The sequence below is a fragment of the Calypte anna genome, chromosome 12 (genome assembly GCF_003957555.1).
Source record: "Calypte anna isolate BGI_N300 chromosome 12, bCalAnn1_v1.p, whole genome shotgun sequence".
In the NCBI taxonomy this organism is placed as follows: Eukaryota; Metazoa; Chordata; class Aves; order Apodiformes; family Trochilidae; genus Calypte; species Calypte anna.
Window position 1 is genome coordinate 19,985,532 of NC_044258.1, and position 24,605 is coordinate 20,010,136.

Sequence of the window (24,605 nt, forward strand, 5' to 3'; positions counted from 1 at the left end):
ACTGTAGTCCCCTTGCTCCTGAGTATTAGCAGTTGGTTGATTCCTGATGCTCACATGGTGATTCCATTATCCTCTTTGACTCAAGGGGGAGGCACTCAGGCAAGTCTTGGTCAACCGTTACTATGGCAACGTGAGAGCTGCGGGACGGCGGGAGAGCCTCACCACCTTTGGGAATGGCCCCTTGTCTGCTGGAGGAGCCAGCAAAGCTGGGCCAGGAGGTAGGACATGCTCCTGCTCAGCAGGGCTTCCTGGCATCTCCTGCCAGATGCTGTCTGTCTGTGTCTGCCTGATAAAGCAGGTGAAAGAGGGCTTCGCCCCTCACCCCCCTTGTGGTCCTCTCCTCTACTGCTCTGTTTTGGGAAATTCCCCAAGTGAGAAAAACTATCCACATGGATGGGGGAGAAGTCCTGCTGGAATGTCACTGCTGGCTTTGGGAACTCCCAATGTGTTTTAAGTCTCCTTTGAGAGCTCCCGCTTGGGGCTGAGCAGAGCATGGCTCACATCAGCTGCACTGTCCTCATGCAGGTATGAGTGCTGCTCTTCTGCCTGCATTTGAGAAAATACTTGAAAATGAAGCAGGCAGAGCTCTTCATACTTGCCAGAGACTGTCTTGCCTTGAATTTTATGACTTTGAATGAGTGTACTTAAAAAAACCCTGATTGATTTAATATTTGCAGTAATATTTGGGAAATGTGCTCGTAAGGATGGCAGGTTATTAACAATATCTGAAACAAGAACGTTTCATTGCAGAGTAGGATGAGCAAAATTTGAAGTCAGTTATAAAGTTCAGTTTATGAAATTGGAGACCATTGCTAAAAAAGTCAGTAATGCCCATCAGGTGTTGGTAAAACACAGTTCAGTGGGTTTTGCCTTTTCAAAGTGAGGTGATCCTGTTGAAAGCAGTCCTGAGCAGACCCAAAATAGACCCCAAAGCTCTAGTATGGAATATCAGGTTGGGGGGGGACCTCAAGGATCATCTGGTCCAACCTTCTATTTTCCCTTTCTTTTCTGCAGTTGATACATATTTCATTAGTCCTTGTGTTGAGCTGCCCCCTCCCTGACTTCTGATTTCTAGAGCATTTTGCTTCAATGCTTGTTCTTCCTGCCTCTTTTATAACCTCTCTCCTGCTTCTGTTGTTTGATCTGTTTGCCCATGAAGTTCACTGCTCTGTAATTGCACAGAAGCACAGTGCTGGCTTTGCCCTCCTCTGGGATTTATTTCACCTTTTCCTCACCCCCTCACTGGTCCTGCAGAACATCTCTTTGTACCCCTGAATCCACCCTATTCCCGGAATCCTCCTCCATCCCAGCAGCCTCTTTCCCTCTGTGGCTGCTCCTGAAGGCAGCAGTGGCAATAACCAGTGACCATTGCCACCCCAGATGTCCTCCCTCAGGACACCACCTCCCACAGACCTGCACACATTAAAGAGATGCTAAGTGTCCAGCTCACACCATGCCCCACCTGGGCTTTGGGTGACAAACTCTTCCTTGCAGAAACCCTGGGAGCAAAGCTCATCAGTAAAGGTGTGTGCATTGTCCAGGAGAGGGTCAAAATTCCAAGCAGAAGAGAGGTGCCATCTCTGCAGGGGATGAATCTCACCCTGTTTCTCATGATCACCTTTATTAGGAGGAAGCTCTGGGTCGAGTTCAATGAGCCGAGGTGAGATGAGTTTGGCAGATGTCCAGTGTCACCTGGATAAAGAAGGTGCATCCAACCTGGTCATAGATCTCATCATGAATGCCACCAGTGACCGAGTCTTCCACGAGAGCATCCTGCTTGCCATTGCCCTCCTGGAAGGTGGGAACACCACGATACAGGTAGGGAAAGTGATGACTTTGAGCTTATAAACTAAAACATGTTGGGAAGGGAAATGTTTCTGTGAGATCCAGGAAACTTGAAGAGGTCAAGGAATGGGAGGGGAAATGACTTGATGATCTTTGACCTGTAATTAAGGAAAATATCAGTGCCTACCACCCAAAAGTTAACTCCAGTGTCTGCATGGGCACCTGGCAGTGGAGTAATGTCCCAGAGGAATGTATAGCCAACCAGCACTGGATTGCAAATTAATGTGATCCCTTCTCTAAGTAAGTTGAAGCAACTGCAACATGGTGGGGACTTTTACAACTAACTCTTGGATTTCAGAGGGGAATTGAAAATAACAGCAAACTCCAGACCACCACTGTTCCCCTGTAACCTTGCTGTCCTTCCCTTCATGTTTTTTAAGTAAGGATTTGGTTTCCATCGATGAGAATTATACCTGGTATGGGTTTCAATGAACACACACCAGCTAGTTTGTATGGTACCTTCTTCCAAACAGAAGGTAGAACTTGATTATGGTGAAACATGCCTAGAAAGATTATTGAACGTGTGATATGCTTTTGACTTTGCCTGTGTTCTGTTTGCCAACAGTGTGTTTCTGTCCTGGGCAATGGGCGTTAGGAATATCTATTCCAGAGAATCTTACCCCTTTCTGCAATGTGTTTCATGTGTCTGAACCCAACAACCAGTGATTCATTTAAGGTCAATTTTACAGATTGTTCCTTTTGCTGAGAGAAGTGATCCAACCAAATGTTTGGAGCACATACAGATTTAGGTTTGTAATTTGATGTAATTTCTGCTGCATCCTGATTAGGAACATTTATTTAGGTACTTAAATGCTGACATTTTCAGAAAAGCTTGGGCAAAGGGAACTAAAAACCACATATATATGGCCCATTGTCTCCAGTGCAGTATGACCACTCCCAGAAACAGTCCTTGATTTGTTTTTGTCCTAAAGCTCAACCTTCTGAAAGGCTCAGCCTGTCTCTGGTACCTCAGCAGCAGCCAAGAGCTGCTGCAGTCAGGAGGTTATTTGTAACCAGCATCCTCTGGGCAGCATTACGTGGGGAGATTTGATTAAGTGTAACATGGGGCTGAATCCTGCCTGGTTCTGATTGATCACTCTGATTAAAACACACACTCCATCTCTGCAGCAACACCTCTGGGCTTCATGCAAACTGCCCTTGAGAGGAGGGATGTTTCTGGGCTCCTTCACTCTGTCTCTGTAATCAATACCCTCTTTTTTTTTCCCCTATGTGTGTGCTGTAGTGAAGCTTCTTTGCAAAAGATGAAGGGGGAATTGAGTGTTTAAAATCCCATGTCACTGCAGTGACAGGATTAACATTCCTTGGGGAGAGTCACTCCTTTAAATTTCCTGCTCTTCTCTAATGTAAAGGAAGCTGAGCTTTCATCTTCCTAGCTCTCAGGGAGCCTCAGATAACCTCACACTGTCATGCTGGAAGGAAAAACAAACTGCACCAGCCTGATGTGGAGAGATTCTTTGCTTGTGCTGGATCCCAGCACTAATGGCCCATGGAGCATCCCTTCCTGCTGCCTGTGAATCTGTGCTGGAAGCAGATTCTGTAGCTCATCTGCTCAAAACAAACAGGGAAACTGCAATCCATCTCCAAAACCACTTTTTTCACCAGAAAGGGAGATCCTTTAGTTTTCATTTGCTGCCTGTAACTGAGAGCTGGGAATCTGTAAAATAACTGTGGTGAGGAGGGAGCTGCTGGCATCAGATGCTGACTGCAAACACCACGAAGGTTTCACATCCTCACAGTCCTGCTGGTTGCTGTTGCACTCTTACCTTTATAGATGTTACTTCTGCAAACCAAAGTAACTATTTCCCATCTTTTCCAACCCAGGAGCACAAGTGCTTGGTGGTTTTCTGTACCAGTAGGAAGTGTTCTGGGCATCCAGCAGCTCCTGGGTGCATGTGTGTGTACGTGCTCAGCTGCAGCAGGCTGGGCTGGGGGGGTGCTCTGGTGTGGGCTGCTTTTAAGTACAGAATGTTTTAGGAACCAAATGACTTGAGATGCCTACAGCTAATGCTGTAAGCACTGAGGTCTTGGACACACCCAGGAGCTGCTCTTACTCATGCATGCAAAGCACAAATGGGACTTTATTGAAAATATCCTATGGGGTGGTTGTAATGGAGATATTTTTGTTGCAGAGCAATCCAGTGGCCTGATAGCAGAAGGCAAAACCAGAAGGTTTCTCAGTGCACAGAGGTGCTCCGTGACTTCCCTGTTAATCACCTGGTGCTAGGTTGGGAGTTTGTTTTCCTTCTGCTGGCTCCAGCACAGTCAGGGCCCGTGGGGAGGACTCTGATGTCAGTCAGGAGCAGCACATGCTCAGCACCCTGATCTTTCAGTAGCATTTGAGTCAGGAAAGCCAAGTGACTAAAACTTGAAGGGAACAAAATGCCAACCATCAAGCTTAACTTCGGGGAGAACAGCTGGCTGAAGGCTGGTGAATCAAAGCAGAGGTGGAGGCTTGGTCTTCAGTAAAATCATGATTTTTGGATCTCCCAGAGCACTTCTTCAGTGATGTCCCAGTGCAGCTGGCATCTTGAGATGTGGTTAAATGGGTATAACCAAGCTTCTCTCTCACCACAGAGGAATAAAAGCTCATCTGCTCCCCTAGAAGCAGCAGTGGGCTCTGGGTGCTGCTGGGGAGCACTGCCTGCCCAGGAGAGCTTTGGGGGGCAGGCACCCTCTATTTATTGAGTGCAGCCATGAGATACAGACTTCTGCTTAGGAAGATTTCATTTGTACAAAACACACTGCAAAATTTGTCTGCTCTTAATGAAAACGAACCCACTACTTTCTGTGGTCTGTACCCTGACCGTTCTCTAATCTCTGGTCTGTTGGCAAGTTTTAGGGCTCCACACACCTCTGCAGCCTGCAGAGAGGATTTTCTGAACTTCTATGGCAGTTTCCAGTGGAAAAACTCATCTGCAGCCTCTGGACTAATAACTGTGTTCATTTTGCATCAGATACATTTGTCATTGTGAAAGTTGACCTAACCAAATCCTCCAGCCTTGTCTTTGAGGTCTAACACAGTTTATCTTCATTTCACAATTTGGGGGGGTTATTATTAGCAGCTCTTGGTTTGTAGTTCCATTCTGTGCTCAGTCAGAATAATTTTTTTACTTGAACTTGAATTGCTCAGGCCTTTGAGAATAGGAAACTGGTGGGATAGGGATGGGTTATGTAAAAAGGCTTTTTGGCAGCAAAGCCAGAAATGTGTCACCTCTGCATGGCATTTTCCTAACTCCGGGTTTTCACACGGGAAATGCATTTGGCCTGAAGTGAAGCAAAGGGTTTGTACTGACACACAGGAGCTTGCAGCTGATGATTGTAATACAGTTAATAAAGGGAGTTCCCGGGTAACTCCCATGAGCTTCAGTGGGAGAGCAGATCCCCATGATGTCGGGAAGGGATAACTGGAATAGGTGTTACTGCTTCATTACATCCATGCAGGGCCAGTATTAAGGCTAGGCAAAGTAGGTGGTTGCCAACTCTAGCAGAAAAGCAAATCTAGAGATGTTCCTTATTGTAGTTTGGCAGGAGTCCTTTTTATGGGATTGTTAAGAAAATTAGTGTGGGGCAGAGGCAGCACTAGAAAAAAATACTCCAGGTTTACCTTACCTGGCTAAATCCCGTGCTGCTCTGTTCTTTTGCTGTGGAGGTGAACGTGGATGTAATAAATGAACTGATCTGGGGGAAAGGCAGAGGGCTTTTCCTACTTACAGCTCTCTGGATGGAAATTTTTTGGGGGTATTTTTAGTTTTTGGAATTTACTCAGGAGCGCTGTCAGGTTCTTTGGTAACAGAGGTGGTGACAAGTGTGGTGGCCATGGCTGTTCAGCCTCTCACCCCAGCTCGGCAGGAGCTCTGGTGCTGGGTGGGCAGCCTCCCCTCCTTTGTTAAGGAGACAGAAGCAGAGGTGGAACCACGGGGTCAAAAACCAGACAACAAATTAGGTTGACAACTGCTGCAGCTCAGTGAACTGAAAGTTACGTAAACCCTTTATTAATTTATATAACCCTGCACATCCACCTCCAGAGAGCTGGTGCCAGGATTTCTGCAGGGAGCAGCCTGTGGAGGGGGGATGCCCTGTCAGCCCCATGCTTTCCTCCAAAATGTCTGGAGCCATCCATCCCCCAGGTGCTGGTTGGACACGCTTGGCTGGAGCCTGGGTGGCAGGTGCTGCTCAGAGGCACACGGAGCTGCAGCTCCTTTGGAAGAGGTGGAAGCTTGGTCCAATCCCTGTGCCTGCTGCAGCACGGTGAGTTTTCCTCCATTAAAGCAATCCTGGCTAATGAATGACAGTGGAGGAAATTGCTGAGGACTTCCCCTGCAATGCTTGTCTCCCATCTGCTAAATGAAAGTTCTGTGTGCTGCTCCTCTGCCTCCCCCCTGTAGGGTTTGGGGTTACCTTGGCTGGTGGAAGTGAATGGAAAGTGAAGTCCCTTACATAACTGCCTCTCCATGGAGACTTTGGGCTGCTCCATTAATTAGGGATCTTCTCAAAAGTTAGATTGCGTGACAAATTACCCCCACACACATGATGGTATTTTCAGCAAGGGAATGTAGAATGAGGTTGATGACATTAGTTTCAGGCATTTTTTTGTTTCCAAGTGCTACACCAAAGTGATGGGATGCAGAGCTACCACTTCCAAGTGTGGTGGTGCCTTTGTTTTCCCTTCATCCAGAGTTCTTCCCAGCAAACACTGAGGCTGAGGTGATGGGAGTCAGCACCCCAGGAGAAAAAGCTGATTGTTTTTCAGGAAAGAACTGGGATTTGCTCCTAGCTCTAAGGCATCTGAGCAGAATTGCTACTTCTGACCAGAGAATGGTGATGGGATCTGTTCTACACCCCTCCTGTCCCCAATATCTGAGTGTGGAATGAGGACCAGGAGTCATCATGACTTGGGCCTGTGGACCAGAGAGTTGTGTCTCAGTCACAGCATGGCAATAACACATGGGTGTTGTGCTGAGCCAAGGCTTGGAGCTCACCATAGAGATGTGGAGCATTTTTGAGCTGGAACTGTACAAAAAGCTGTGTGCCTTCAAGTTGCTTCAACTTCCAGAGCTCTTCAGTTCAGGCTGCAGATGGGAGCCTTGCATTTTCTGTGCCCTCCTTTGAGGAACTACAGCCACGTGGTGGTACCATGCTGCTCCCTACAGAGCTACCCAGGGGGGTTCTGAACAAGTCTAATCCCAGGAATCATGGCAGCCAGCTCTTCATTAGTCTGGTTTAGTAGGAAATACCAGTTTGGGTGCAATGCTGCTCTCAGCAGCTCTCCTGTCTCCAGCTCTTGCACTATTCATGGACTTGGCTTTGGTCAACGTTTCCCCTCTTGCGTTGCCACCAATAAGAGTCCAGCATAGTGAATTTTCGTCTCCTTTGCTGAACTTGATGCCTCAGACTGTCCAGAGATGACCAACAGTTATTAAATAACTGCAGAATTGTTGCACAAAAGGAACTGAGTCCAGAGGTATCCAATTCCTGCTCCTGTTCCTGGCACACAGGGCAGCAGCAGCCAGGTGAGCTGGGCCCTCCCCAGCAGCATCTCTGCCACCTGGGACAAAAGTGGAGGGATTAAGTGGCACTGAAAAGTGAAATAGCTGGAGCCAGGCAGTAAATCTGCTTTATTTTTTTTCACTTTACAAACATTTAGAGTTTCCTTTTCTCTGTGACTGTGGTTACCCTTCACAACTGGGAGAAAACTTTATAAAATGTTACAGAAGTACTGGTGTATAAAAGGGAAATTTAGTGACACGATGGTGCTGTAGGTTTGGGGGCTTGGACTTTCTAAACTGGATTTGCTACTTAGAAAATTTGCAACAGTCACAGATACCTGTGAGCACACAAAATCATAGATGTTGGTAAATGCTTCAGAGGCAGGAATATCATTGGGTTGCTAAACTTTGGTAAATGGGACTTGAGAATTTCTGGTTGTTGATAAAAAGTCTCAGAGTTTCTACTGTTTGTTTCTAGCAGGCAGGATTCTTTGATATAGGATGCTCCATCTTTCTGAACATATTTTCCTAAAGAAGTATTACTAAAACAAATGCAAAACTGGCAAGCAGTCAGCATGTTTTTAATTATTCACCTGTCTTTCACCATTTTAATGATGTTTTTTCCCCAAGTTAAACCACACCGTTTATTTTTTAATTAATTTTTGTTTTCTACGTTCTGAGTACGTTACTTCAGAACATGACATTAACAACCAAAGTCCATGTTGATAAGGACTCCCATGAACCATCACACTCAGCTGTGGGCACAAGAGGGGACTGGAGGTGGTAGGACCCTGGCAGCCCCCAGTCTCTTTATTTTAATGTGTTTGGCACAGCCAAGGCTCAGTCTCCCTTGGCACTCAGGTACCACCCTTCTGAAAACAAACAAGCCCTGCTCCTCGTGTGCCCAGAGACAGAGCCAAAAGCTGGGAGGAATCATTTCTGCAGAGAGGATTTCACATTTGTTGGGGTCAGTGAGATGGGATGGGTGAGACTGAGAACAGGGTGGGTGAGGTGAGGTTGTACCCATACCACTTGTAGTCTGTCTCCTGGAGCTGGAGGCACTTTTAGAAGTATATTTGGGCAGTTGTCCTGTATTACAGGACCTCTCAGGTTTTTATTTTCCCCAAAGGGAGGTTTTATGCTTAGATTTTGAGGTGCACAACTATGATTTGGCAGCATGGGCAAATATGAGATTTCCATTATGATTTTTTTGGGGGGGAGGTGGTGGTGGTAATCTTTGGCACAATCTTCTGCTTTGGTAGGGGGATGGAACTCTGTGATCTCCAGAGGTCCATTCCAACCCCTGCCATTCTGTGAGTCTGTGGTTGAGCAATCTAGAAGAAAAAAGAAGTGTTCCAGCAGGGTATGGCTTGGCCTCCAGTCCTGGTAGCTTTGCATCCCTGCTGGTTGTTGGGTACCACAGACCTCCTGTGTGGCAACCCTCTCGGTGTGCAGGTGTGATCCAGCTCCTGGAAGGAACAAAGATGTAAATCACTAATTCTCCATGTCACTCCCCATGGGATCCAGGTCCAACATAAACTTTTCAGATGATCCCTAGCAGGATTAAAGTCCTCCACAAGCAGGCAGAGGCAAGCTAGTCAGAAAAACAAGGTCATGCTGCCTTTTTTTTTTTTTTTTTTTTTGGGTAAGCACAGGAATCAACAAAGCTCTCTTATATAACTGCTATTTATATCCTGCTCTCTCCCTCGCTGCAGGCATGCAGGAGTAGCTGAGGAGGGAATTTAATGAGCTCTCAGGGCTTGCTCACCTTCCAGAGCGGGTAGGAGCCAGCTTGTTTTTGAAGTGCGTCAGCAAATGAAACTGGTGGTGGGTGGGTGGTTTGGGTAGGTGGACTGACTTGTTGCTATGGTTTTCTTTAATTCCTCTGTCTCTCAAGAAGATCTTACACTTTTTTTTTTTTTAATTTTTAATTTTTATTTTTTTTTTCTTTTGGGGAGTCTGCAGACTTCCTTGTTTCTCACACCTACACAGAGCTCACTGGTTTGGTAAGGAAGTGGGATTCATGCTCCTGCCATGCAAGAGCCTTGCAGAGATTAACTGAGTGACCTGGAGGCTGCGTGCTCCCACATGTATGCAGGAGGAACTCAAATACCACTCTGTGCTGAAAGCAGGTCAGGCCCCTGAGTCTCCCACGCTTTGGCATCCATCTGCTCTCTCTGGGGGGGGGGGATTTAAACCCCCAAGCCAGCAGTCACGTTCCTACCTGTTGTCCCCACAGTGTTCCTTCCCTCCCTGTCATTCCCCTGTCACTTCACTGTCCCGGGGGTTTTGTACAAGGGGACTCTGCTCCTCTGGAGTTTGTTCTTGCTTCCCTCTTTGTGAAATGGCTTCAAACTGCGTCAGGATTTTAGGTGTTGCAGGAGGATGTGGAGGCTACAGGGCCTCTCCCTGAAGTGAGGGTTGTGATTCTGCTGCTGCTGCTTTCAAACTGGTTGGGAAAGATGAGCAGACACTTGGGCTGTGTCTGCTGTACCCCTCCAAAAACCTCCTCTGGGGGGGAATGGGGCAGGATCTCCAGCAAAGAGCAGAGCCTCGCAGGATGGTGTGTGGATGCCCATGACAGAGCTGCTCGTATTTGTGGAAAACAGAGCTGGGAAGTCCCCCTTCTACTTTCAGGACTGAGTTTATTTTACAGTTTGTAAAAAAAACACAGGCAACTGAGGTGTTCTGGCAGATTTTCCTTATGGGTTTATTTCAAACTGTGAAGTCTGTTCAGCATGAAATATTTCAGCTGCCATTTCCTTTGGCTGTGCAAGACTAATGATATCTATCACTCACACCCCAGAGTGATGGAGCTCAGTGAGAAAGATTTCAAGAAAAGAGAGAGGTATTTAAAAAAGAGGAAAAAAAAAAAAAGAGAGGGGCATTTCAAATGAATAAATGAGGGGGGTGAGAAAGCAAAGTAAGGTTTGAATTTTCTGCAGGGGATGCCCTTGCAATATGTTCCTGCAGCATGCAAAGGGGTTGGCATTTGTAGTTAATTCAGTGCTTGTGTTAGCAGTGGCAATTCCCCCCCTGGCTGCTGGGAAGCAGTCTGGCCACCAGCATGGGGGTGGTGAGATCTTTCTGCAAACGTGAAGTAGCACAGAAGTTTTGCATTAGTTGATGCTGGCAGCCTGTCTGGATAACCCAAGCAAGTTAACATCCCCAGAATAATCTCCCTAGCACTGGAATAAAATGTCCTGAATCAAAGCCAGAGAGCTGATCTTGCATCTGGAGGGACTTTCCTCTTTGAAATATCCCTGGCTAGTCAGGTCCATGGGGTATTTTCCATACACTGGCATTAGAAAAATTGGGAGGGAGGGGACAGCAGTTTGCTTGAGTTTGTGAAGTGTTTGCTGGACCTTTGCTTTCCTCTATTTATTGGTAATCAAGTGTTTGTTTTCCTGGGGAATCCTTGATGCTCTGGCAGGGCTGGGTGGCTGTGGTGAAGCAGCTCAGTGAGGGTGCAGCTCAGAGCAGGCTCTGTCCTCATCAGGATTTGGGTTCCCCAGCCAAGTGCCTGCCTCAGCCCAGAGCACCCTTCTCCCAGGAGGAAGCAGGCAGCTGGAGCAGATGCCTCTGAAACCCAATGCCTGCTCCCAGGGTTCTGGTTCTGTTGCTCACAAGGGCATCATTCAGCCCGGGCTGTCAGCAGGAGGCTGGGGCTGAGAGCCAACCTGTGCACTGCTCAACAACCAAAGGGTTGTTCCTGCTCTTGGCTGGAAAACAGCTGTGACTTGGGGACAGACCCAGCTGACAGGGAGCAGAGGGGAGGGAGGGTGTTCCCAGTACACAGGCAGCACTGGATAAGCCCTGCAAAACCAAGAGTGAGAAATAAATTGCCTTCAGCTGGCTCTGTTTTTTTTATTCCCCCCCTCCCCATTTAAAAATCCTACACTGGACATAGGTTCATCATGACACTTACTGTGGATTACTTACATTTAGAGGGGATTGCTTAGCTGGTCTGTACATTGTACCCAAAGCTATAGGTCTGCTGCATTTTATGGCCTTGCTCTCCAAAGGGCAGATGTCAGCTCTGATGGTTTTTTAAAAAAAAAAACATGTTTGCTACTGTTTGCTGTTCCCTGAGATGTGTTAGGGAGCATTTTTCAGTGCTCTGGGGTATTATCCTGCACCCCGAATCACACTCCCCCAGGCTGGGTAGGTAGCTGAGCTTCTCTTCAACTCATCTTTGGAAATTATATATATTCTGTGTCAAAGATCTTGGAAGGCAAGGAAGGGAGAAGAGGTGAAGTGGTGATGCTTGGAAATGTGCCCCTTCTTGGCTGGGTTTTGGTGGTTGGTTTTTTTTTAATTAGATTGTTAATGACCTCCAGTATGTAAGAACATGCCAAAAAAGCCCCACATAAGTAAAACTGAAAAAAAATAAAATAAATTGATGAGGGAAAAATGGTGACAGCAAGCAGTTCAGTCATGTGGTTCTAGTGGTTATTAACAAGCAGAACAGGCTACAGGCAGACAAGTCTGCAATTCCTTATCGAGAAAGCTAAGATGCTTTTCCCAAAAAGAGAAAACAAAAGGAGAAAAAAATAACTGAAGCAGAGGTTTGGGCTCAGCTGATGACTGGAAGTGAGGAGCTGGTGGTCCTCAGAGGTGGGCCAGGCTGCAGCTGATCCACGTGCTGCAGTTCAGGCTGGGCCTTCAGTTTATTTCCCAGGGAAATCATTCACTTGTCAGGTTTTCCTCTGAAAGATGTTTTGCATGGGTCAGGGAAATGAACACAATGGTGGGGACATTTACTGACTGTCCCACTGGGAGAGGGGCAGCAGGGGGGTATCCTGCCATGTGTGAGGTTTTGGGTTGGATTTCTTTAGAAGGGTGTTGGAGAGAAGAAGGAAGGAGTGATGATGGCACAAGTGTCCTGGTGCCTGCTGTTACTGGTGTTTTACTCTGTGATGCTTTAACAGGAGCAGGACTTGGTGTGGATGGCTTTGCAGACCTGCAGTGACTTTGCTGGGTTCTTCTCCTTCCACAACCAGAAGCTCATCAGAGCTCTTGGTATCTCAAAAGCCTCCGAGAGAATCACTGTGAACTGCTGCTTCCTGATGCTTCATACCTGCCTGGGAACAGTGCACCACAAAACAAAAACAAACAAACAAAAAGATTTATTCCCCAGTCTCCTGCAAGGCTTCAAACTAGCCAACCTTTATGCTCAAAGATTTTCCCCTCGTGTTTCCCAACAAAGCTCTTTCTGTTGCCCCAAGTTGGTCTCCCATGAGCTGGCGTAGGCAGTGGTTGCTGTGTCTGAGGCTGAGGAAGGACCCTTTGTGTGATGTGCCAGCAGCCATCGTGTTGGGAGCTTGTGCCTGTCACATGTGGATGTTTTTGAGCTTCTTTCACTTTGTGACTGTGTAATTAACTGCAGTCACATTCCCTCTGATGCTCTCATGTCAGCCAGAGGTCTGGGTTCACTTCCTCAGCTGGTGGCAGTGATTCTGGAGATGTTCTGCCTTCCACTGAGGTGTGTGGGCTTGGGGACCTGCTTGCTGAACCCAGCTTTGAGACAGCAAACCCCGTGGTCACCTCCTGTGCCTCCTGTTCAGTGGCAGTGACTATTTGCAGTTGTTAGCAAAACACAGGTGAAATAAAATCCAGGTTCATCCTGCCTGATTTTAGCACTCTGTCAGTGAATTTTAGGATTTCTGCCATAATCATCAGCACCAATTACCTGCAGCTTGAGAGATCACACCTCTTAAAATACAGTGTCTTTGGCAGCTGGCATGTGGTTGATGCAGACGTGTGAAGGTGTCAGGCATCCTGACCCAAACTGAAACAATCACTTGGTGACAACCATTGAAGGTGTGCACAGCATGCACAGGAAAGCTTTACTGGAAATGTTCGTTTCTTTTGGGTTTTTTTTTTTCTCTGAAGTGCAGTGGAAAGTCAGTTAAGAAGCCTGAAAAGACAACAGAAATCAACCTGTCAGCAAGTAACAATTACTCTCAGACAAGGTATTTCTTGTACCTACTCTCATAGAGGGTTCATTAAAAAAAGCTTCTCCCTCACTGCTGCTTCATCCCAGGGAAACCCCTCCTGTTCAGGCTCTTGAGATGTGCAGCCAGGTGACCCCATCACTTATCTGATCAGCAAATCATCTTAATTTTGTCAGAAAATGCTTACCTTTTCTAGAACTGATGCTTTCTGCTGGTCTGTCGGTAAAATATTGTTATTATTGGCATGCTCACTGTGTAATAATGTTAATTTTCAAGTGAAGTTTTCAAGATGCAGCTTGGATGCCAACTCCTCCTCTGTCTGTATGTGTAGCCACCCAAGTAACAGCCAGTGCTTCAAAGGGTGGGCTGTGTAAAGAGCTGTTCCTGGGTTATCCTGCTCAGCAGCTCAGGGAGACCCTGGCAATCTCTTGGGCATGCTATTAGTTTGACAGGGTTCTGGCAGCTAGGTCTGGTCAGGTCCAAGAACCAGTTTAGAATAATTATTAAAAAAATAATCTTTAAGGAAACTCATTCAGACAAAGGCTGTTTTTCTTTGAGTATGTTTTATGAGGAAACTTTAAAATTATTTACATTAAAAATACTGAACTGGAGAATAATTCTGTGAATAACAGCCAACTAATTGGGCACCCAAATCATCTTGTGTCATGTCCCAGGGCCCAGCAGAGTTTCTGCTGCCATGACTTTGGGTAGCAAGCATCTCCTGCTGGTGTGGCTCTGCTGGCAGGCTGTCCAAGTGGGCACCAGGAGAAGGGTGGCCTTGGGCTGGGTTCCCCTTTCCATCCTCTCTGGTAATCACTGCAAATTAAGGAAAAACTCTTCAGGAGTTTACTGAGGGTGCTCTGGCCAGGTGGAAGGTGTTTCAGTGGTGGGAAGGGATGTCTCAGGTGAGTACTGACCATCTTGGTCACCATCTTGGTGACATGGTAGCACTCCCCTGCCTGCAGCCCAGGACACAACACTATCAGGGTTTCAAAGTCACCCAGCGTGGGTCTGACTGCAGCTGCTGGGGAGTGATCAAAGGCAGAGGTAGCAGGGACGGCCTTGTGTGCTCCACTTCGCAGGGAAGCAGGCAGGATATATTGCTCTTCCCATTTTAATTTGTTTTTTCAATAAATCAGGCTTCATTCCTATTCATCATGTGGAGCTGTCGGATCGTGAGCTGCTGCAGAATGCTAACTAATTTCATAATACTCTGCATAAGGTGACCCACTTACAAGTTCATCCTTCAGTCGTGTTGGAGCTCTGGTCCTGATTTATGTAACAGCATATTGGTTTCATCAAGGATTGTCTGGGCGCTCACTGTGTTGGCTCCTTCTTGACCTGCACTTGATTTGTATTCTCCTCGATTTTAGGAAGAACTTTTTGTCTCTGTGTGCATATGGGCAGAAGAACATTAATAAACCTTTTAGGAGGAGCCCGTGTTTGGAGTTTTTCTGTCACTTTTAAGATGCATTGGAGTAGGAATTAAAAGGAGCTTGAGGAAGTCTGCTGCAGGCAAGGCAAGGGAAACCTAGCATGAAGTATCCCTCGTTAGGTTTCCCTGTTTGTGTGGTTTTGGACTGGTTTGCACATGGACTATTGCATATTATGAGTCAGACCCTTTGGTTTGGTGGCAGGGAGGCAGGACAATTCTTTTGCCTCTCTACTCTTCTTTCTGAACTGAGAATCAGATCACAGATAATTCCATTGTCCTTACCTTCATTCACTGTACTCACATTCTTCCCATTACTGAGAGAGAAGCGTGCTGCCCAAATGTAGTAGTGCTGGGGTGATTTATTGCACTTGCTTTTCTTTACAAATATATTTTTCCATTGATCCAGGCTTGGGTTTGCTGAAAGCTAATTAACCTCCCAGTCCTCCAGGAGACCAGGCAGTGCAGGAAGGTGGAATAATCTGTATTCAGACCTGTGTATGAAAACCCTGTTCCCTTTTCTCTTGTAGCATTCGTTCTTCTGCCGCCTGACAGAAGATAAGAAATCTGAAAAGTTCTTCAAGGTTTTTTATGATCGCATGAAAGTGGCACAGCAAGAAATCAAGGCGACTGTCACAGTCAACACCAGTGACTTAGGAAATAAAAAGAAAGATGAAGACTCAGACAGAGATGTACCCAACAGAAAGAGAGGTAATTCCCACTTGTTCCATCTCTGAAGTGACAAGGGAGTAAAATGCTGTGTTTTGGACTCCTTTCGATTGATGCAATAATGCTCTGATCTCTGATCCCACAGAGCAAAGTTCAGAGATCAGTGGTGCCCCGGTTCGGGATTTCAAGAGCTTCATCCCCTCTTCATCCGTTTGTGAGATTGTGCTATTGAAATGATGAAAAGTGTTTCTGAGATGAGACTCTGCCACCTTGTCTATCCTGACAAGCTGCCCAAATCTGATCCGTAGTAACGACCCTGGACTGTGGGTTGTGGTCAGTGCCTTCCCTAACAATAAGTGGAGAAATCCTCATTTTCTTGTCTAGCAGGTCCTGTTCTTGTAACTCCTGATAGTGCTAGATACGTGTGCCCTAACCAATTAATACCAGAATTTATAACTTTAGTGTGGTTCGTGTAAAAGGTGCCCAGAGCCTGGCGTGGTATCCTCCTAAACTCCAGCCCCTCACACTGCACTAAACCTACTTACCCCAGAGAACTGGTGATGAGTAGCTGGGCTGCCTGCCAAACCCTAATGGGAAACACGTGGATAGATTTTCTTCCGGACCCCTTTATTCCCTTCCCCTAAGGAAGATCTCTTCTTGTGTGTTTTAGTGAGAGAGCCCATGACCCAAATTACCGAGGAGGTCCGGGATCAGCTGCTGGAGGCTTCTGCAGCTACAAGGAAGGCCTACAACACCTACCGTAGGGAGGCTGATCCCGAGGAGCATTATTCAGCAGGAGAAGGAGCACAGTCAGCAGCAGACAAGAGCAAAGATGAGCTGGAGATGAGTGCTGTCATCTCCATCATGCAGCCCATCCTCCGCTTCTTGCAGCTGCTCTGCGAAAACCACAATCGGGATTTGCAGGTACAGCCTGGTTCCCACGGTGGCACTGCTGTCACATCCCCTCACCCAGCCCTGTGCCTCTTGAAATTGATACTCAAACAACTGCTTTATTTGGCCTTGAAGAGAATATATATTTAAAAAAAGTATTTATATGTTGCTGGACAGATGCAGGGAGATGCAGTTAACCCAGTGTTCAAGGCTCTTTTCAGCATAGGTAAAAGGTGATGGGGACCAAAACTTGATGGGGTTTTCTTAAGATGTACAGTCAGGAGAGAACTGGGACTTGAGTTCCAGCAGCCCTGAAGGATGTGCTTGCTTTGCGGTGAGCAGGTTCTTGTGGGTTTTCATGGAGCTGTTCATGTGCATCAGGTTGAACATGAGGCATCAGGAAAGGCTCAGCTGGAGCTGACCCTGGTGAGGGACATGAAGGGGAACAAGAAGGGTTTGTGGGTTGGATCTGCAGCAGCAGGAGAATAGGGGCAGCATGGGTCTGCTGCCAAAGGGTGGTAAAGAATGTGGAGGAGGCCAAGGTGCTCCAGGTTGGAGATCAGTCCAACCTGATCAGTCCTCAGCAGCCCTAGGTCCCTGAGACCAGAGGGAGCAAGGAAGATGTATACCCTGAGAGAAGGAGAACTGGGTTAGGAGGGATTCAAACAAGGTTATCTGTGCCCAAGTCCATGGTGCCTGGTGAGATGTCTCAGCCCCCTGTGGAGTGCTGGGTCCAGTCCTGGGCTCTTGGGTCCAGCAAGGAGCCTCAGAGATGACTTAAGGGACTGGAGCATCTGACAGGGGAGGCAGAGGGAGGTGGGAGAGGCTGTGAAGAGGGCATGGCCAGGCTCTGCTCAGCGAGGAAAGTTGGGGGAGAAAACCCCCAAAGGTCTCTGCCAACCTCAGCTGTCCTGGGATGCTCTGGGATGTGTTTTGTGTCATTTTAAACAGCCAGCCCAGAACTGGTACGTTAGTAACCTGACCCTGCGCGTGGCTCTGCAGGAGATAAGATTTTTTTTTTGCTTACAAATGGCCTGCAATTAGCATGATTTTTGTTCAGCCTAAACTGCTGCTGCTGGATTATAACCCAGCTCGAGCGAGGAGCTGGTGAGACAGAGTACAAAGGACTAAATACCCTCATAAAGGAGGGATAATTGCCTTGATTGCACATTGTTGTACAGCACACCACAAGTGCAGGACCCTGCGTGAGAGCTTTTCAGCCCTGCCAAATCCCTTCCACCGAGCTGGAATACCCTGCTGCTGGCAGGATGGGAAATCAAATCTGTATGGTAATGCTCCTGGGCTGGGAGCCTGTCATTCTTCTAGCATTTTATAGGTGCTGGGGTTACATACATCAGGGGTTTTCCTAAATTTTTTTTTTTGCTATTTTTTTTTCAAAAAAAACCCCAACCCATTTGATCTTTGTTTTGTCAAACAATTCTCATGCCATTAGCAATGCTGGAGACAAGCAGGGAGGCAGTTTGCTGTGGCAGTGCTCCAAACCACACGCACATGATCCTCTGCTGCTGCTGCTGCTGCTGCCTTTGGCTCAGCACTGAAAGCTATAGGAGCAAAACTGAACTCAAGCCAATGCAGAAACTTGGCCTGAGCTGTTCACCCTCCTGAACAATTAAATTCCCTAAACAGGGGATTGCTGCATTCAGCTCTGGGAGGGACAAGAAAAATAGAAAAAAGGTCAGAGGAACAATTTTTTCACATATAATCCTTTTGCTGCTTGCCTGCCCTGGTTCTTGCCTGTCCCCTCCAGCCCTGAAGCTTCAGAATCTGGGTGTCTGCAGCAGTATGTTGTAGCTGAGCTCCTTCCTGGTGTTGCCAGTGGACTCCCTGCTTAAGGGGATAAGGAGGATGAAGCAGTGTGTCCTCCACAGCTGCCTGAGCTGGATTTGAATGAGAAGTGGGTAGGGAGCACCTGCCTGGTGCAGCTGCAGGTTTGTCAAGCCCAGTGCTTTACAAACCCTTTGCAATTGTGAGCAGCCTGGTGCAAAGCCAGGAAAGTGCAAGTCATGGCTGTGAGGGTCAGTGTGAGGGGGGCAGTGAGGGAGATGCAGTGCTGTGCCTTTTGCATCACTTGGTGGTTCCCTTTGCTGCTAAAACTGTGGTTTGCTCCCTGTTGCACAGCCAGGGTGCTGTTCTGTGCCCCTCCAGCTCACACTGGGGGTCTGGAGGAGGAGCTGCAATATCTTTGAATTAATGCAAGGACTGGGACAAACAGGTGAATGTACTTTAAAAAAAAATAAAAAATATTTAAACCAAAAGACATGTAAGTAGGTTTGGTTGCCTGCCTCAGGCAGGGTGCATCAGATTTTGCTGTGGAGCAGCCTTGGTGCCTCTCAGCACACAGACACTCAGGGGCTCTTATGAAACTTCCCTGAGGTCTGACCCCTGGTGCTGTGCCAGAGCTGAGTCCTGGCACTGAGGCTGTCCCAGAGCTGCTGCCACCTCACTGCTCTCCTCCTGTGCTGTGCTGTACTGTGCTGGCTGCCCTGGTGAAAGTGGCCCTGGGTACAACAGAGTCAGTCACGAGGACTGGAGCTCGTGACAAGCACCCAGGGAATGCTTTTCTGGAAGCCAGGGCTGTGCTGGCTGGAGGTGAGGAGGGATTCCCAGGAGCTGGGATGTGTTCCCTCTCTGTGCCTGGGGCAGGTGATACCCAGCAGCCTTCCTCACCCCCACAGCCAGGTGTGCAGCTCCAGCTTTATGCTTTACAAATCTCCTCTTTGTGGGCAAATGGAGTAGTCCAATTATTTTTCTTAATATTGAGTTGTTTCTGTGAAATAAAAATATTACGGTAGTATTGTAGCTGGTCCTGCTCAGATTAAAGGCCTATGTTGGTGGGTTAAATACTGCTTTTGTGCCAATAAAGCAGAAATGGGCTGCAACTTTTAACATGGGATTTGACTTTTTTTTTATTCAAAATCCCTGGAGACAAAGGTTGGGTAATAAAGAGCAGTGGAGCTCTGCATGCTGCAGGAGCAGTGGCTGGAGGGGCAGCAGGGCTGGATGCATACAGTCACCTGGCTGAGCTCACAAGCAAGAAGTGTGAGAATTAACTTTATAAGACCAAGGAGCAGGGCTTTACTTGGTGAAAAATGCCTTGTCTTACTTGATTGCTTGTAAAGACAAATCTGATAATGTAAAAATAACTCTTTACTAAGGCTTTCTTACTAGTTAGTTCTTCCCAAAGTTTTCCAATGAGGGATCAGATTTCTGCTAAAACAAAGACTGCCCAAAGAAAACGTTTAGGCTTTTGGGGGAATTACCCTCTGAAATGGTAGAACTGTTCTTTCCAAGGTTTCTATGTTCATCCCAGCTTGAACAAATGGAGCTAGTATTCTGAAAGGAGCCAACTTTATTTTTAGCCATCCTGTTTTCTCCAGAGGGTACATGGCCTTAGGCAGCAAAGTCTCTGACACCCCGGCAGGCTGTCGAGGCAGACGTTGCCTTTGCAAGTGGAGCCCTATCTGGTCGTGTATCCCAGAGGGCTGTGCTCACTAAAAATGGGATAGCAGCATCACGTCAGCTCCAGAAGGTTATTTGCAAAGGTAGGAGTTTGCAGCCTGCTTGCCTTGCAGTGCTTCTCACCCCATTGGAAGGTATTTTTCTCTCAACTGAGTATACAGAATGCTGAAAACCAGGCAGGATGAATGCTCTTCTCCCTCTGTTCTCCTCAAGATCCCACCAGCTGCATATGTTTCACATGTTCTAGCTGGATCTGCAGCTGTCACTCTTTATTTGGAAGGCAGGGGCTTGGGGCTGGGACAGCCCTTGGGTTCATTCCCACATCAAGCAGGAGAGCAGCATGTTCAGTACTGACACTGGAGCATTTTGGTTGGAAATGATGAGCTCTGTTCCCACCCTGCAGCCTCTGAGATGCTCAGGATGACAGAAAATGAAGAGTTTCATCTATACTGGCTGAGACAGCCCCAGACATTCCCTGGGGCAGTTTCTCACAGTGCAGCAGGGGTCTTGCTTTCTCCAGTTTTTTCCTTCCCCTTGGTTAAGCCATCTAACTTTGTCCTCCTGGGCTGTGCCCCTCCTCTTTACTTTGTGTTTATTGACTTTGGATCAAGAAGCTCAGGCTGGTATAAACCTAGCTGTAATCAGAAGAAATGCCATGCTGCAGTCAGGGAGCATTTTATTTCATTGCTTTTGGTACCATCCATTATTTTTCCTTTTTTTCTTTCCTGGCAGGGAGGCACGAGCCCCGCTTTCCTGTAGCATCAGCCTCTCTGCGTTCTGACAAGTTAATCAAAAGGCAGGACACTAAATGAGCAATCAGTTGAAATGTGCTGAATCACTGTCACCTTTAGTCTGCATTCGTAGACAGCATTTTCCATTTTTAGCTTAGCCTTCAATCGAATCTGGCAATTTCTCAGTCTGTTTGCCTTAAAAGACTTATTAGCCCGACACAGGCACTCGAGGCAATCAGCAGCAGAAAAGACCTTGCTGGTTCCATAGTTCCATGCATCTTGTTCATCTGAGGACTGTTTTTTTGGGGTTTTTTTTTTCAGCTTTGAAGTGTTTTGAAACCTGCTAGAGCTAGGCTAATGGGAGCTCTCCTGCTGAAACTTCAAGGCAATGAAAGGGGTAGTGACTGTCCATCCTTGCTGCTGGGAACACACCAACAAACACCATCTGAGTCACTGGGAAATCGTTTTTTGTTAATTGACCTTCTTTGTTTTGGTTGGGTTTGGTTGTTTTGGTTTTTGTTTTTTTTTTTTTTCCATTTGCAATACAGGGAAGAGGGAACATCTTTAATCCATGCTGATAAATCTGGCGTTTCATTAGAGGAGCTGCTCCTAATCAGCCGCTTCGAGCAGGGATTACAATAATTATGTGGGAAGAAAATGCAATTGAGAGAATTGCATTTCAAGGTACCTTCCTCCAAGGCATGCAGTCAGGTACCTCTGTGCTGCTCATGCAGGTGCTGCTGCTGGGCAGCCAGAGCCTGGGAACTGCTGCTTCCCTCTTGGAGAAAGGTCTTGGGAGGAGGGAGTGATGGTTAGAAGGGAAATGCAATAGGTAGTCTAGAGGGAAAGCTTCCAGGCTGAGGAGAGCCTCTGATCTGCAGTGAACAGCCTGTTCCCTGTTGGGTTTCAGTGCTCTGATGGCTGCACTCTGATTATTGCTGCTGGATTTCTGGCAAATGTCAAGCCACCAAGCTGCCCCAGAGAGCAGGGCATTGCAAGAGGCTTAAATTGCTTGTCCAGGCTCCAGTGAAGTCAGAGCCAGGGACTGGGAATTACACAGCACAACTGGGGGCTGAGGAACTCAAAACATTCTGCTCCCAACATCAGTTTGTATTTCTGTGTTTTCTTTCCTCTTCCCCTCCTGGCTTGGACACTCTCCCCACAGAATTTCCTTCGGTGCCAGAACAACAAGACAAACTACAACTTGGTGTGTGAGACCCTGCAGTTTCTGGACTGCATCTGTGGAAGCACAACTGGTGGACTTGGACTCCTTGGTCTGTACATAAATGAGAAAAACGTAGCACTGATCAACCAGACACTGGAAAGTTTGACTGAGTACTGTCAGGGGCCTTGCCATGAGAACCAGGTAATGCCCATTGCTGCCAAAAGCATCACCTCTTCTCCTTCCATCCTTCCACCCACAGCCTGTGCTCTGCTGGCCTTGGCTTAGAGACTTGAGTTGTCTTATAACTATGCTCACTTCACTTGCCATACAAAGGGATTTTGTTTATTTGGGGTTTTTTTATTTATAAATGCACAATAATCAACTTCCCTATCTCAAGACTCTCTCTGAGAAGTCAAACCACTGAAAGCTGTAGAGGTTTTTCTGCTTTCTTAGCATTTCTGTTGTTTTATTGGACTTGTCAGGCAGTGGGATGGGACAATTTTTGTATTTGGAATACTTCCTATTAAAAATACTGCTAAACCCAAGCTCTGTTGCCACAGGGGCCAGAACTCTGTAGGTTTGTTACTGAAGGTGAGAACCATGAGGCTGTGGGTAGGAGCAGGTACAGGTCACTGCTGACTGTCCCTGTGCCTGTGTGGGATGTGGTGGTGGTTCCCAATGAGTTGGGTGTTGGTGAGGGACAACCAAGGGTCTGCTGGGGGGTGAGGCTGTCCAGCTCCCCACAAACCATGCTCACTGACCATAATATGCTCTGCTTCAAGCAGGAATAAGTGTGAATGCAAGCATAGTGGTTTGATGTGTTACTGGGAAGGTGTGGCTGAGGAATACAGGAATCCTCTTGGATAAAGCAGTTAGTGACCCACAGCTGGACTTCGTCTGCTCTGTGCTTCAGAGGCTGAGTAATTAGCAAGGAAGATGAGAAGATACCTCGTTTGCATAAGCAGGAGTTTTTAGGTGCCCAGGAGTAAGGGTTAGCTCAATGGCAGAGCAGGGCTCTGGGTTTTGGTACCACCAGCTGGTTCTTTTCAGGTCTGGGCCACTGTAAAAGCAGGGATAAAGGGTAAGCAAGAAGGTTATGGAAATCCACATTCTTTGGTTAGACAAGACTGCAGTAGGTGTTGATTGCCTATCTAAAATAAAGGAAACTCTCCATAATCTTGGGAAAACAGTGTTCTTCCTTAGCTGTGTGTTCAGCCTGGATGCTTTGGCATGCAAACTCTTAGTTTATCAACTGGGTTGCTTTCTGCTTCCTGAGGCTGGGTGGTTTCAGTAGGACATGCCATGGCTGATGATAGGAAAAGCCTGAAACAAAATGCCTTAATCTCTTGTTATTCCACTGCTTGGAGTTTTCTGTTCAGTTATCTGTCTTGAACAGCTTATGAGGTGATGAAAGAGGTGACACTTCTGGCTGGGTCACCGGCCTAGGCTGCGTTTTTAGTGAAGGCAATTAGTGAAGTCTGATGAATTTTCTTTGGACAGAACTGCATTGCTACTCACGAGTCCAATGGCATTGACATCATCACTGCATTAATTCTCAATGACATCAACCCTTTGGGCAAAAAGAGAATGGACCTCGTGCTGGAACTGAAGGCAAGTGGATATTTTGTGTGTTCCACGTTAACAGTGGGATGAAACATAACTTTATTGTTGGAATTACGTGGGTGTTCATTGTATCCTAATATTCATAAGTGCCAAAAAACGTATGCATCAGCAAGCTGGAGGCAGTGCCCAGAGATTGTTTGTCACAGGTATTTCATCTTTTAAATAACATGGAGTCACCAGTTTTTGTGTGGGGGGGATGCATGAAGGCAAGATGTGCTGAGGAGTAATTTCCTGCTAAAAATTAAGAGCTGATGAAAATGCCTCTGTTGTTGGTGAGCTTCTACGTAACACAATGGAAGCAGGATTCCTCCTGCTACATCTTGTTTCCTAATACTTTATTGCTGTTGTTTTATCAGTTGATATTTAATCACCACGAATTTTTTAGGGCTGCTCATATTAGTGCTGAAATAATTAGCCCTGGTGCTGTTTTCAGAGTACACTAGCAGGTTGTCTTCTAGCAAGAGCTGTCACAGAGCACTCCTGCTTCAGCACGTTTTGGAAATATTTCCTTTCTGACTTATTGTCCTGTCCTATAGTGCAATGTCTCCTTGTTTTCCGTTGCCAAATCACACTATTATTATGGGTAATGTGGGTTTTTTATTATTCTAAATAAAAAATGCTTTTAGACTCAATTAGCATTATACTTCAAAATTAAATACTTTTATTGGTTTTTCTTGTCAGTCGTGATGGATTTTAATCTTAATTGTTTGTATTAAAGTAGTCTGGTGCCTTGTGGTGGTTTCCCATTTCCTCCCTCTGTTCCTTGGCGTGAAGCAGGTTGCAGAGTCATTTCCAGTTAAAAGCAGGGAAGCACGTCTGTGCCTTCAGCATTGGCTTGCCTTTGATTTAATCAGAAGCTGCCCCATTTTGGAACTGAGAGCTTGTAGTAATGCTGCAGTAACTCTAAAACAAAATACAACAAGCTTGAGGCATCAGTGGATTAGAAATAATCTACATTTGCCTTGGGCTAATTTGATGTCTCCCAGTAAGATTTGGTGGAGTCACCATCCCTAGAGGCGTTTAAAAGGCATTTGGACCAGGAGCCTCAAAGCTGGGGGGCAGCAGGGGTGGGATTGCTGCAGCCAGGACCCTCTGTGCTTGACTCCTGGCAGTGCTCACCCTTGTCCTGCCTTCCTTCCTTTCAGAACAACGCTTCCAAACTGCTCCTGGCAATCATGGAGAGCCGGCACGACAGCGAGAATGCTGAGAGGATCCTCTACAACATGAGGCCCAAAGAGCTGGTGAGTCCCTGACTTGCTCCAAAACTCCCAGCTCCGTGGCCATGTCCACCCAGAGGTGCTGTGA

The 24,605-nt window shown here is 46.8% G+C and overlaps 1 protein-coding gene across 3 annotated transcripts in view; it reads left to right on the forward strand.

Moving 5' to 3' along the window:
• ITPR1 (inositol 1,4,5-trisphosphate receptor type 1) overlaps window positions 1-24,605 on the forward strand; it is a 163,504-nt gene that overhangs the window by 103,696 nt on the left and 35,203 nt on the right. For all 3 annotated transcript variants that reach the window (XM_030458159.1, XM_030458158.1, XM_030458161.1), the window contains 7 exons: window positions 86-218; window positions 1,628-1,818; window positions 15,272-15,452; window positions 16,081-16,334; window positions 21,678-21,878; window positions 23,178-23,288; window positions 24,446-24,541. In XM_030458159.1, the coding sequence (XP_030314019.1) occupies window positions 86-218; window positions 1,628-1,818; window positions 15,272-15,452; window positions 16,081-16,334; window positions 21,678-21,878; window positions 23,178-23,288; window positions 24,446-24,541 (1,167 nt within the window). The remainder of the gene's footprint in view (window positions 1-85; window positions 219-1,627; window positions 1,819-15,271; window positions 15,453-16,080; window positions 16,335-21,677; window positions 21,879-23,177; window positions 23,289-24,445; window positions 24,542-24,605) is intronic.